Source organism: Caretta caretta, chromosome 28, assembly GCF_965140235.1.
Source record: "Caretta caretta isolate rCarCar2 chromosome 28, rCarCar1.hap1, whole genome shotgun sequence".
NCBI lineage: Eukaryota > Metazoa > Chordata > Testudines > Cheloniidae > Caretta > Caretta caretta.
Window position 1 is genome coordinate 1990613 of NC_134233.1, and position 13192 is coordinate 2003804.

General features: G+C 67.0%; 1 protein-coding gene across 1 annotated transcript; it reads right to left on the minus strand.

Moving 5' to 3' along the window:
• Positions 1-4457: 4457 nt before the first annotated feature.
• PHF23 (PHD finger protein 23) lies at positions 4458-12858 on the minus strand. Its single transcript, XM_048833569.2, has 5 exons — positions 12738-12858; positions 10137-10168; positions 9421-9513; positions 7877-8516; positions 4458-5548 (listed from the first exon to the last, which is right to left on the minus strand). The coding sequence occupies exons 1-5, from the start codon at positions 12757-12759 to the stop codon at positions 5337-5339; spliced, it is 999 nt and encodes a 332-aa protein (XP_048689526.2). The 5' UTR covers positions 12760-12858; the 3' UTR covers positions 4458-5336.
• Positions 12859-13192: the final 334 nt, after the last annotated feature.

The window sequence follows — 13192 nt, forward strand, 5'->3', positions numbered from 1 at the left end:
ACGCGGGCCGCCCTGCGCGGCTGCGTCACGGCGCTGCGTGCAAGCGTGTGTGCGCGCGCGCCGGGCCCCCCCCCCTCCCTCCTCCCGCGTCACGCGACGGAGACGGCTTGACGTGAGTGGGGCGTGCTGGGGGCGGGGGGGAGCGGTGTGTGCGTGCGCGTCCCCTGACGCACGTGCGCGCCTCACGCAACGTGCTGGCGTCAGGGGCAGGAGGCAGGAGCGGTGGGGGGGGGAAGGGGAAGAGGGGGAGAGTCGGGGCACAGGGAGAGGGGGAGGAGGGGGGCAGGAGTCAAAGGGGGGCAGAGGGAAAGGGCAGGGAAGGGGGGGTCAGAGGGGCAGGAGTCAAAGGGGGGCAGAGGGAAAGGGCGGGGAAGGGGGGTCAGAGGGGGAAGGGGGCAGGAGTCAAAGGGGGGCAGAGGGAAAGGGCGGGGAAGGGGGGTCAGAGGGGCAGGAGTCAAAGGGGGGCAGAGGGAAAGGGCGGGGAAGGGGGGTCAGAGGGGGAAGGGGGCAGGAGTCAAAGGGGGGCAGAGGGAAAGGGCGGGGAAGGGGGGGTCAGAGGGGCAGGAGTCAAAGGGGGGCAGAGGGAAAGGGCGGGGAAGGGGGGTCAGAGGGGGAAGGGGGCAGGAGTCAAAGGGGGGCAGAGGGAAAGGGCGGGGAAGGGGGGTCAGAGGGGCAGGAGTCAAAGGGGGGCAGAGGGAAAGGGCGGGGAAGGGGGGTCAGAGGGGGAAGGGGGCAGGAGTCAAAGGGGGGCAGAGGGAAAGGGCGGGGAAGGGGGGGTCAGAGGGGCAGGAGTCAAAGGGGGGCAGAGGGAAAGGGCGGGGAAGGGGGGTCAGAGGGGGAAGGGGGCAGGAGTCAAAGGGGGGCAGAGGGAAAGGGCGGGGAAGGGGGGGTCAGAGGGGCAGGAGTCAAAGGGGGGCAGAGGGAAAGGGCGGGGAAGGGGGGGTCAGAGGGGGAAGGGGGCAGGAGTCAAAGGGGGGCAGAGGGAAAGGGCGGGGAAGGGGGGTCAGAGGGGCAGGAGTCAAAGGGGGGCAGAGGGAAAGGGCGGGGAAGGGGGGTCAGAGGGGCAGGAGTCAAAGGGGGGCAGAGGGAAAGGGCGGGGAAGGGGGGTCAGAGGGGCAGGAGTCAAAGGGGGGCAGAGGGAAAGGGCGGGGAAGGGGGGTCAGAGGGGGAAGGGGGGCAGGAGTCAAAGGGGGGCAGAGGGAAAGGGCGGGGAAGGGGGGTCAGAGGGGGAAGGGGGCAGGAGTCAAAGGGGGGCAGAGGGAAAGGGCGGGGAAGGGGGGTCAGAGGGGGAAGGGGGCAGGAGTCAAAGGGGGGCAGAGGGAAAGGGCGGGGAAGGGGGGTCAGAGGGGCAGGAGTCAAAGGGGGGCAGAGGGAAAGGGCAGGGAAGGGGGGGTCAGAGGGGCAGGAGTCAAAGGGGGGCAGAGGGAAAGGGCGGGGAAGGGGGGTCAGAGGGGGAAGGGGGCAGGAGTCAAAGGGGGGCAGAGGGAAAGGGCGGGGAAGGGGGGTCAGAGGGGCAGGAGTCAAAGGGGGGCAGAGGGAAAGGGCAGGGAAGGGGGGTCAGAGGGGGAAGGGGGCAGGAGTCAAAGGGGGGCAGAGGGAAAGGGCGGGGAAGGGGGGTCAGAGGGGCAGGAGTCAAAGGGGGGCAGAGGGAAAGGGCAGGGAAGGGGGGTCAGAGGGGCAGGAGTCAAAGGGGGGCAGAGGGAAAGGGCAGGGAAGGGGGGTCAGAGGGGCAGGAGTCAAAGGGGGGCAGAGGGAAAGGGCGGGGAAGGGGGGTCAGAGGGGCAGGAGTCAAAGGGGGGCAGAGGGAAAGGGCAGGGAAGGGGGGGTCAGAGGGGCAGGAGTCAAAGGGGGGCAGAGGGAAAGGGCGGGGAAGGGGGGGTCAGAGGGGCAGGAGTCAAAGGGGGGCAGAGGGAAAGGGCGGGGAAGGGGGGTCAGAGGGGGAAGGGGGCAGGAGTCAAAGGGGGGCAGAGGGAAAGGGCGGGGAAGGGGGGTCAGAGGGGCAGGAGTCAAAGGGGGGCAGAGGGAAAGGGCAGGGAAGGGGGGGTCAGAGGGGCAGGAGTCAAAGGGGGGCAGAGGGAAAGGGCGGGGAAGGGGGGTCAGAGGGGGAAGGGGGCAGGAGTCAAAGGGCGGCAGAGGGAAAGGGCGGGGAAGGGGGGTCAGAGGGGCAGGAGTCAAAGGGGGGCAGAGGGAAAGGGCGGGGAAGGGGGGTCAGAGGGGGAAGGGGGCAGGAGTCAAAGGGGGGCAGAGGGAAAGGGCGGGGAAGGGGGGTCAGAGGGGCAGGAGTCAAAGGGGGGCAGAGGGAAAGGGCGGGGAAGGGGGGTCAGAGGGGCAGGAGTCAAAGGGGGGCAGAGGGAAAGGGCGGGGAAGGGGGGGTCAGAGGGGCAGGAGTCAAAGGGGGGCAGAGGGAAAGGGCGGGGAAGGGGGGGTCAGAGGGGCAGGAGTCAAAGGGGGGCAGAGGGAAAGGGCGGGGAAGGGGGGTCAGAGGGGGAAGGGGGCAGGAGTCAAAGGGGGGCAGAGGGAAAGGGCGGGGAAGGGGGGGTCAGAGGGGCAGGAGTCAAAGGGGGGCAGAGGGAAAGGGCGGGGAAGGGGGGTCAGAGGGGGAAGGGGGCAGGAGTCAAAGGGGGGCAGAGGGAAAGGGCGGGGAAGGGGGGTCAGAGGGGCAGGAGTCAAAGGGGGGCAGAGGGAAAGGGCAGGGAAGGGGGGTCAGGGGAGTCAGAGGGGGAAGGGGGGGCAGAGGGAAAAGGTGGAGAAGGGGACTCAGAGGGGGGCCAGAGCGGGAAAGAGTCAGAGGGGGGCAGAGAGAAAGGGTGGGGAAGGGGAGTCAGAGGGGGAAGGGGGCAGAGGGAAAGGGGTCAGAGGGGGAAGGAGGAGTCAGAGGGGGAGGGGAGTCAGAGGGAAAGGGTGGGGGAGGGGGGTCAGAGTGGGAAAGGGGGAGGGTTCAGAGAGGGAAAACGGTGGGGAGGGGAGGCCAGGGGCTCAGATGAGGAGGGGTAAGAGGGGAGAGGGGAGTCAGAGAGGGAGGTCAGAGGGAGAGGGGGGACAGCGGGGAAAAGGGGAAGGTGGGTCAGAAGGGGAAGAGGATCTTGGGGAGGCAAAGGCGGGAGTCAGAGGGGGAAAGGGGGGAGTTAAGGAGAGGGGGACGGCGGGGGGTGGCTCAGAGGAGGAAGCATAGGGGCGGGAGAGTCAATGGAAAGAGGGAGTCAGGGGAATCAAAGAGGAATGGGGGGCAGGGAGGGGAGCATCAGAGGGATGGGGCATCAGGTTGGAAATGGGGGAAGTGTGGGGGAAAGGGAGAGTCAGGGGGAAATGAAGTGGGGAAGGGAGACGGACGAAAGGTGGGGAGCTAGGCGGGGGAGGGGGGCAGGTGGAAGCAGCACATTCTGCACTAGGGAGCCGCGGGGGCTGCATGGGTCTGGAATTGGGCACACCCCATTAGCCAGGGGGGCAGCAAGGAGCGCCCCCTCCTGGGCATCTCAGGCATCAGCTGGACAGACATGGGACTCGTTAGACCCCAGCTGCTTCCCCCTTCCCAGCTGTGGGCAGAGTTGGTCTCTCCCAGGTACTCCTCCCACACCCCCCAGTCCCGAGGGGAAACTGAGGGAGAGAGCGGCCATGTAGCTAAGCTCCCCCAGGCACCCCGGGGCAAGGCTGACAAGTGAAGCCCCTTGTCTCGTGGTTTAGCTCGTTAGGACGGTCTGGCCTAGTGGGTACAGCACTGAACTGGGACCGAGGCAACAATCGCTCCCTCCCATCCTCCTTCATGCCTCAGTTTCCCCCTCATCTCAAATGGAGAGAATGATACTGACCTCCTCCACGGGCAACGATAAAAGTTCCTGGACACCTGGGTCCCCGAGGGGGTGTGGGAACAGGGAAGGGGGAGTGCCCAGCTACTCCGGCCTCTCCCAGCAGGGGGTGCTGGGGGGGGGGACCGACACCCAGTACCGCCCCCTCCAGCGCCCCCTGTGCATCGGGTCCAGCCCGAAACATGGGAGCCGAGTTGCTGGTGCTTTGTGAGCTGTGGCAAGGAGGTGGGATGGGATGTTTATAGTAGGTCCTACAAAAACCTGGGCACTCACTTTCCCTGGTCCCACGTCCCAATCGAGGGCTCGCGTCCTGGCGACGACCGGGGCCAAAGCCCCAGCTCCCCCGCCCCCCTTTGCGAGTGCCCGGGGGCATCTGCCTCCACCCCTGAGGGGCAACAAGGGGGGGCTGAAGCTGGGGTCACCCCAAAGGGGAACTCCCATCTCGTTCCAGCCTAGAGTAGGGGAAGGCCCCGGAGCCAGCCCGGGGGGACTTGGCGGCCCTGTGCCCCACGCCTCTGAACCGGCCAATCCTCCACCATGGGGCTGGATCGGAGACAGTGTCCCCCAGGGTGGAAAGGCCCCATGACACCCCCCCATCCCCACATGGTCTCTCAGAGATGGTTCCCCCCCATATAAAAAAAGAGGGCAGCTCCATTCTCCTGTACAAACGCAAAAGGGTCCACGTTATTTATTTACATTCAAGCTGCAAAATATTATTAAAACAAACGGGGGGGGTGTGGAATTGCACCCCCACCCTCAAAAAAGAAACGCAGATTAAAGAGGGGGAGGGGGGGCTGCGATCTGGTCTCCCGCTTCGGGGTGTGGCGGGGGGGGGGGGGGAGACGCTGCACCTGTTCATGAGGGGCTGCCCCGCACCCCAGAAGGAAGCAAAGTCCGGCGCCCCCCCCACGCTCTTCAATCTGCGCCCATCTATTCAGAGCACCCTCTTCCCCCGCTGCTCCTTAGCCGGCGACGGCCCCCCCCAACTGCCAGCAGGGCCCCCCTCGCTGCTTTGGGGGCGGGGGGGGCAGGCAGAGGGAGTCTTTCGAACTGACTGGCCCTTCTCTCCGGCCTGAAAAAAGGTCCCTTGATGGGAACTTAACCAAACACCCCGCCTTTTGTGTTGATTCACTTCCCCCCCCCCGGCTGCACCCCACTTCCACGACATACTGGGGGGGCAGAGGGGGGCAGGCATAAAGTCTCCATTTTAAAAAGGAAACGGGGGAGATTAAAAAAAAAAACACACAAAATAAACCCCTCCACTTTCCTTCTATATTTACAGCCGGGAAGGGGGGCGGAGCACCCCCAATTTCCTCTCCCCCCACCCCATCCACTGGGGCTGGAAAGAGCAGCAGCTTAATTTCACGCCCCCCATGTGTCAATCTCACCCCTCTCCATCAGCCAGCGGGGGCAACGTGAGCACACGGATGTCGGGGCGAATCTCCCCTCGAGGGGGGTTTTGAAGCCCTCACGGCGACTCGGGGGGGGTTCCAGCTCGGTGGGCGGGGGGGGGAGGGGAGCGGGGCCGAGTCTCTAGGGCTCCCCCCCGCCCCGGGGGGCCGGCGCGGCGGCTTTGCGGGCGCTCTCTTTGCACTTCTGGCAGTAGAAGATGTCGGGGACGTTGGTCTTTTTGATCTTGGCGCAGGAGAGGTGGATCCAGGTGCCGCACTGGTTGCACTCGATCATGGGCCGGCCGGCGAAGGGCTTCTGGCAGTAGCAGGTGATCAGGTCCCACGAGTCGTCCCCTGTGGGGTGGGGGGGGGGGGGAAGCAGAGACAACCCGGGGGTCAGGGCCGGGCAGGGGGGGAAGAGCTCTAGGGGCAGGGCTGCCCCTCCAGCCCCACCCCACTGGCATCAGAGCTCCCCCAGCCCCGCCCCATTGGGAACACAGCTCCCCTAGCCCCGCCCCCTCACCCTAATTAGCCCCGCCCCATTGGGAAACAGAGCTCCCCTAGCCCCGCCTCTTCACCCCCATTAGCCCCGCCCCATTGGGGAACAGAGCTCCCTTAGCCCCGCCCCATTAGGAAACAGAGCTTTCCCCAAGCCCCGTCCCTTCACCCTCATTAGCCCCGCCCCATTGGGAAACAGAGCTCCCCTAGCCCCGCCTCTTCACCCCCATTAGCCCCGCCCCATTGGGAACACAGCTCCCCTAGCCCCGCCTCTTCACCCCCATTAGCCCCGCCCCATTGGGAACACAGCTCCCTTAGCCCCGCCCCATTGGGAAACAGAGCTTTCCCCCAGCCCCGTCCCTTCACCCTCATTAGCCCCGCCCCATTGGGAACACAGCTCCCCTAGCCCCACCCCTTCACCCCCATTAGCCCCGACTCATTGGGAACACAGCTCCCCGAGCCCCGCCCCATTGGGAAACAGAGCTCCCCTAGCCCCGCCTCTTCACCCCCATTAGCCCCGCCCCATTGGGAACACAGCTCCCCCAGCCCCACCCCTCACCCCCAGACTGACATTGGCCCCGCCCCATTGGCATCACAGCTCCCTCTGCCCACAGGGCATGACTAACTCCAGCCCCAGCAGCCCCCCTCGAGGCAGCTGGCACCCCCAGCTAACGTGCAGGGACCCTTCCCCTCCAGCCCAGATGTACCACAGCCTGACACAGCACATTGCAAAGACAGGCCGGGAGCCAGGCCTCCTGGGCTCCAGCCCCGGCTCTGGGAGGGCAGTGGGTTAGAACAGGGGCGGGGGGGGGGGAGGGAGGCTGAGACGCAGGACCCCTGGGTCCTCAGTCCTGGGACGGGTCCGGTGGGGTTAGAGCAGGATGAAGCGGGGGGATGGCTAAAGTGGGACGGCCAATGCAAAAGATTCAGAAATTGTACATCCCGCTTCGATCCCCAGCCCCGATCGGATGGTCAAGCTAGATAGGAACGTTTCAAACGACCGTTTCAATGGCCGAAAAGTTGTTCCACCCCGCCCCCCCCCTTGGAGAAAACCAATCAAGCCTCAGCTGCCTGGGCGTCTCTGTGGAAGACAGGAGAGGTGGGATGGCGAGAACCCAGATGCAAGGCAAGTGACTCTTCTTTTTTCTTTTCTTTAAATACTCAACAGACGGCGGCGGGTTCAATTCCCAGCCCTGCCGCAACCCGTGCCTCGGTTTCCCCATCTGGAATGACCGGAAACTGCCGCTTCCAGCACCTCAGTAGATTCGGAGCTCTTCAGCTGGTCTCTCTAGACGCTGAACGGCCCCAAAATTTCAAGCCGTTTGCGTAGCCTGCCCTGTCTGGCTGTCCCTGGCCGGTACGCTTCAACCCACTCCACACCGAGCCCAATGGCTTGTGTGGGACGAAAGCGTCTACACTGCCATCGAGACCCCTTTTGATACGGTTTCGCCCTCTGCCTGCTTCCGAATGAGTTCCAGTGAGAAAATGTAGGACTGTGGAAATGAGTTTGTTTCTATTTAAAGTCATTATTAGTTGCCAAATTCCAGTTCATTTCCAGTGAACTCAAGCGCCCTGCCCACAGTGCGGAGAAAACCTCTCTTTGTTAAAGACAAGATCCATCTTTGTTAAAACCCCTAATTAACTAACAGATAATGAACCACCCACCAACTGACACCTCTCAGCCCTAGAGGGGAAAGTCCCCATGCCCTATTCCCTGTCCCCGCAAGCCAGCCAGTCCCTGCCCTGGGGCCAGGTGGGAGCCAGCGTGCCCCATTCCCCACCCCCCTGAGCTAGCCAGTCCCTGCTATTTATCTTATTCCAAAGAAAGAAATTCAGCAAATTAGTTCCTATTCGACAAAATGGGTGGCAGAGGAGGAGCAAGAACATAATCTAATGGTAAGAGCAGGGGGGTGGCAAGGAGCCAGGACTCCTGGGTTCTCTCCCTGGCTCTGGGAGGGGAGTGGGGGCTGGTGGGTTAGAGCAGGGGGGGCTGGGAGCCAGGACTCCTGGGTTCCATTCTCAGCGCCAGCCCGCGTGTGTGTGTGTGTGTGTGGGGGGGGGGCAGAGCAACATTTTGGCTGGCCACCTCCCACCCCGACGTCCAGCTCTCCCAGCACGCCCCACAGCTCCAGCTCCGTCCGCTGCTTCCTGGGCGAACAGGCCAGATGGCCCCAGTCCCCTCACCTGACTCGACCATGATGTCTTCGTCCATGACCCGCATCTCCCCCTCGCTGGAGCTGCCGTCCCCGTCCTGGCTGGTCTCGGTGCTGCCGCACTCCTTGCCCTCCCCACCCCCCAGTTTGGGCTCCGGGAAGCCACCCTCGGGCAGCAGCTCCTCCGGGGAGGGGGCCTCCTCCTCCCCGCCCCGGTCCGCCCCCGCCTCCTCCTCCTCCGAGTCCGTCTCGCTCAGGGAGGCCTTGAGCTTCTTCTCGGCCTTTTTCAACTTCCGCTTCTTGCTCTTTTTGATGCGCGAGCGTTTCTCGCCCGCCGAGTCCCCCCGGCCCCGCCGGGCCGCCTCGGGGGCCGCCCCCGCCCGCCGGCTCCGCTTCTCCTTCTTCTTGTCCCCCGGCGGGCCAGGCCGGGGCACCGGCGGCTGCCGGGCGGCGGGATCCAGGTCGAAGAGGGAGTCCTTGAGCTTCATCTTCTCCAGCAGGGAGCTGTCGGCCTTGAGGCGGCGGAAGGCCTTCTTCTTGGAGGACTTGGCCTTCTTGACGAAGGTCTCGATGGTGTGCAGGTCCGAGTGGGTCGACTCCCAGCCGTCGCTGTCCGCCACACTCTCCGGGCGCAGGGGGGAGCTGGAGCCCGAAGGGGTCCAGTCGCTCTCCTGGGGGCGGGAAGGGGGGGGGGCACAGATTAGGGAGGGGGCGGCAGGGAGAAGCGGAGGCCAGCCCCTGGTGTGGTCCCCGGGGCCACCCGCCCAGCAGGCAGGCGGGGGGCTGAGGGTTGGCTGCCCTCCCAGCATGCAATGCAGCGCAGGTCAGGAGAGGGTGTTGCCCGCTCTCCCAGCATGCAATGGGCCCCAGGCACCTTGCAGAAAAGACGCTTCCCAGCATGCAACACAGGGCCCCACCGCCCGCTGGGATGTGCAGATCCCAGCATTGGTTCAGGGCTCCCAGAGAGACTACATGTCCCAGCATGCAATGCTCCGCGGCAGGCCCCGCCTGTGCGGACATGTCCTCTGGGCAGCCCAGCGGGAAACACTACAGCTCCCATAGTGCCGTGCTCCAACCTCTTAGCTAAATGGCCGGGCTGCGAGGCATGCTGGGACCTGTAGTTTTCAGAGGCCAGAACACAAAGAGGGGGCCCTTGGAGAAGACTACATATCCCAGAATCCCGTGCTCTGGGGGATCCCAGAAGGGCTTGCTGGGACATGAAGTAGCTCAGGATAGGGCTGGGCACTGGAGTACCCCTGGTACCAACCCATTCCCCAGCCAGCCAGTCCCCACCCTGGGGCTGGCGCCCTCTAGAGGAGACAGGCCCCGTGCCCCATTCCCTGCCCCCCGAGCCAGCCAGTCCCTGCTCTGGGGCTGGAGGGGAGCCGGCGCCCTGCCCCATTCCCTGCCCCCCCGAGCCGGCCAGTCCCCGCCCTGGGGCCAGGTGGGAGCCAGCGCCCCCTAGAGGGGACAGACTCCTGCCCCATTCCCTGCCCCCCAAGCCAGCCAGTCCCCGCCCTGGGGCCAGCGCCCCCTAGGGGGGACAGGCCCCTGGGGCTGAAGAGGGTTGCTCACCTCCTTGGTGGACGGGATGTAGCCGGCATAGGCCAGGACAAAGCTGCAGAATTTATTGAAGTCCTCGATCGTTCGCCGCCGCTTCTCGGGGGGCTGAGAACAGAGACACGTTAGGGGGAATTAAGTGCTGCCCCCCCCACCCGCCCGCCCCCAGCACTGCCCCCCGCCCACCCTTGCTTCAGGGCCTCCCGGGGTTAATCCACAGAAGGCTGAGAAAGAGGAAGGGGCTTGTCCCAAAGATCACACAGCAAGGCCAAGCCAGGGAGAGAACCCAGGCGTCCTGGCTCCCAGCCCGCCCCCAACCCTAACCACTGGACCCTGGGAGCCAGGACGCCTGGGTTCTCTCCCTGGCTCTGGGAGGGAAGCGGGGGGGGAGGCTGGGAGCCAGAACTCCTGGGTTCTCTCCCGGGCTCTGGGAGGGGAGTCGAGGCTGGTGCGATGGAGCGGATGGGAGCCAGGACTCCTGGGTTCTCTCCCTGCCCCCGGGGTCTAGTGCTCAGGCCGGGAGGGGCTGCAGCGGGCCAGAGGCCCAAGTGTTTGTTCTGTTGCAACCACATCCCATCACAGAGACCTTCCCAACCCCCACGGCCACCCCACCCCCACCCCGGAGCCGCGCCCCAAGGGGGTGGGGCCTTAGGCAGGGAGGAGGCCTCAGTCCCGCCCCCCCACACTCATGTGGGACCCCAGTGCGGGGTGCAGGGAAGACCCGGACTCACCTGCGTCTCCGCTTTGAGGTTCGGAGGTGGATCTGGAAAATAAGGGGGGGGGCGCGGGTGAGTTTTGGGGGTTCTCCCCCCTTCCCCCCATCCTCGGTCTGGGGTCAGCAGCCTTCCTTCCCTGCCCCCTTCACCTTTTCACCCCCTCTTTCTGATACATCTCCCCACAGCATCTGGGATCCTACCACTCCACCCACTTGGGGGGGGCTGGGCCTTTATTCCCCCCCCACACACACATTCCCATTCGGGGGCAGCTGAACCCCCCATGTGTCCTCAAACTCCTCCCCCCACCACGAGAGGTGCTGACCCCAATTTCCCACCCCACGCACACAATGAAAGACCCTGTCCCCCCAACTCCCCTGGGGAGAGACCCCACCCAGGGACACCCCCACCAGTCTGCCCACCTCAGCCCCCCAGGACACAGATCCCGACCCCCCTCCCCGAGATCCCAATCCCCCAGGAGAGAGACATACCACCCCCTCCACACACTTTTTCCTCACCAGGACCCCAGGCAGAGACCCTGGCTGGGGGGGGGAGGGGGGCAGAGGATCCTGCCCCTCCCCTCTCCCCAGGCAGGACCTCAGGGCGTGGCCTGGCTCCCTCCCCCATCTGCCCTCCCCAGGCTCCTCCCCCTCCAGCTCCCTGAGACGCTTCCCCCCCCTCCACCGGCACTGCACCCTCCCAGCTCCCCCCACCCCCTTCCACTGCCAGCTCCTCCCCCTCCCCCCCAGCAGCCCCACCCTCACTGACAGCTCCTCCCCTCCCCCCTGCCAGCAACCAAACCCCGCACCCCGGTCCCTAGCACCCCCCAGCCCCACCTCCTTGCCCCCCCCCCCTGGCTGGGCTCCACGGTTAATATTCCACCACACCCCCCACTCCGGCTGCCCCCAGGCTCTCCCCCCTCCAGCTACCCCTTGCCCCCCCAGCCTCCTCTTCCCCTCTGGACAGCACCCCATACCTCCTACCCCCCCAGCCTCTTAACCAGCTCCCCCCTCTCTCGCCCCCGAGCTGGTCCCCCCCCCATCCTAAGTCTCCAGCCCCCGCCCCCCGCAGAGGTTTTCGCCATGGTTTCCCTCTCGTGTCCTCCCCCCCGCAGTCTTCACCCGGTTCCTCCGGCTTCCCCTTCCTGCCCTCCCAGAACCGCCCCCCCCCAGTTTCAAGCACCCCCCTTCTCCTCCTGCTAGCCCCCCAGGTTCTCCCTCCCCATAACCTGGCCCCCAGCCCCCCCAATCCCACCTTCTCCCCTGCTCCTTCAAGCCTCCCCCACACGCAGCTCCCTACAGCCCCCCAATCTCCCACCCCCCGTGCCGCGGTCCTGCCCCCCCACACCCCCCTCGCTCCTACTTCCAGCGCTTTCCTGCCACATCCTGCCCCCCCAGTCCCGTTCCCCCCCCGCGCCATGCTCCCTCGAGCCCCCACCCTGTCCTCAGCCCCAGTCCCCCCAGGGTCCTGCTCCCTTCCACTGCTGTGCACCCCCAATCTCCCTTTTCTGCTCCCCTCCCCAGGGCTGGTCACCCCACCACACCGCCTCAGCTCCTCCCTCCTCCCGGCCCCCCAGCCCCGGCTCCCCAGGGCCAGTCACCCCCACCCCGAACTCGCCTCTTGCCGCCCTCCTAGCTCCGGGCTCCCCCGACTGTACCCCCCAGATCTCCTCCAGCTCCCCCGCTCCCGGCCCCCCTCCCCAGGGCCAGTCTCCCCCTCCACACTGTGCCCCCCAATCCTCCAGCTCTCCTCCAGCTCCCCCTCCCCCGGCTCTCCTACAGTGCCCCTTGCCCCCCAGCCCCCCAACCCCGCCTCCCCAGGGCCAGTCACCCCCACCCCCAGCTCGCCTCTTGCCGCCCTCCCAGCTCCGGGCTCCCCCCGCGACTGTGCCCCCCCAGATCTCCTCCCAGCTCTCCTTCCCCCCCCCCAAGCTCCAGTCTCCCCCCAACTCTGCCCCCCAGATCTCCTGGCCCGGGCCCCCTCCCCAGGGCCAGTCACCCCCACCCCCACCCCGCCTCTTGCCGCCCTCCCAGCTCCGGGCTCCCCCCCGACTGTGCCCCCCCAGCTCTCCTCCAGCTCCCGCTCCCCCGGACCCCCTCCCCGGTCTTTCTCCCCCCCCAAGCTCCGGTCTCCCCCCAGATCTCCTGCCCCGGCCCCCCTCCCCAGGGCCACTCACCCCCACCCACACCCCCAGCTCGCCTCTTGCCGCCCTCCCAGCTCCGCCCCCCCCCGACTGTGCCCCCCCAGCTCTCCTCCAGCTCCCGCTCCCCCGGCCCCCTTCCCAGCTCTCCTTTCTCCCCCCTCTAAGCTCCGGTCTCCCCCCAACTCTGACCCCCCAGATCTCCTGCCCCGGCCCCCCTCCCCAGGGCCAGTCTCCCCCACTCCCAGCTCTCCTGTCTCCGTGCCCCCAGCTCCGGTCTCTCCCCCCCCCCCCCCGTGCCCCCAATTTCTCCCTCGCCGGTCCCCCCCCATTGCGATACCCCCCAGCTCCCCCTCTCTCGGCCCCCCAGCTCCGATCTCTCCCCCCCCACATCTGAGCCCCCCGCAACTTCCCCCCCGGGTGCGCGCCCGCTCCCGGAGTCCCCCACCTCGCCCCCCCGGCTGGTCCCCCCCGCGCACCTTCCGGGCTGGGCTCCGCCATGGCCTCGCCGCCCCGCGCGGGGCTCGCACCCCGGGCCGCTCTCTCCCTCCGTCCGGTGCCGCCCGACTCCGCTCCCCACCCCGCCCGGCCGCCCCCTCCGCTCCCCTCCTCGCTCCCCCCGCCCGCCCGGCGGCGGCGCCGCCGCGCTGCACTCCGGGAGATGGAGTCCGCGGCCTCGCTGTCCCCGCCCGCACGCGGCAGCCAGGGGACTCCAACTCCCAGCAGCCCCCGCGCCGCGACTGCGCGCTCGCTCCTCCTCCCCGGCCGGGCACGCCGGGAGATGGAGTCCCAGCCCCGAGCGGCGGCGCGACGACTCTCCTTCCGGGGGGGAGCGGGACTTCCGGTCGGAAGGATGCTGGGACCTGTAGTCCCTGCGGGGCTATGGCCCGGATGGAAAGCGTCTGTTGGTGTTGACCCCGCCCACGGACCAGGC

Excerpts from the sequence above, each read along its gene's own strand:
- PHF23 (XM_048833569.2), bottom strand. The coding sequence starts at position 12,759 with ATGGCGGAGCCCAGCCCGGAAG. Across the intron at positions 9,514-10,136 it reads ACCTCAAAGCGGAGACGCAG|CCCCCCGAGAAGCGGCGGCG; the intron begins GTGAGTCCGGGT and ends CTCTGTTCTCAG. Across the intron at positions 5,549-7,876 it reads AGACATCATGGTCGAGTCAG|GGGACGACTCGTGGGACCTG; the intron begins GTGAGGGGACTG and ends CCCACCCCACAG.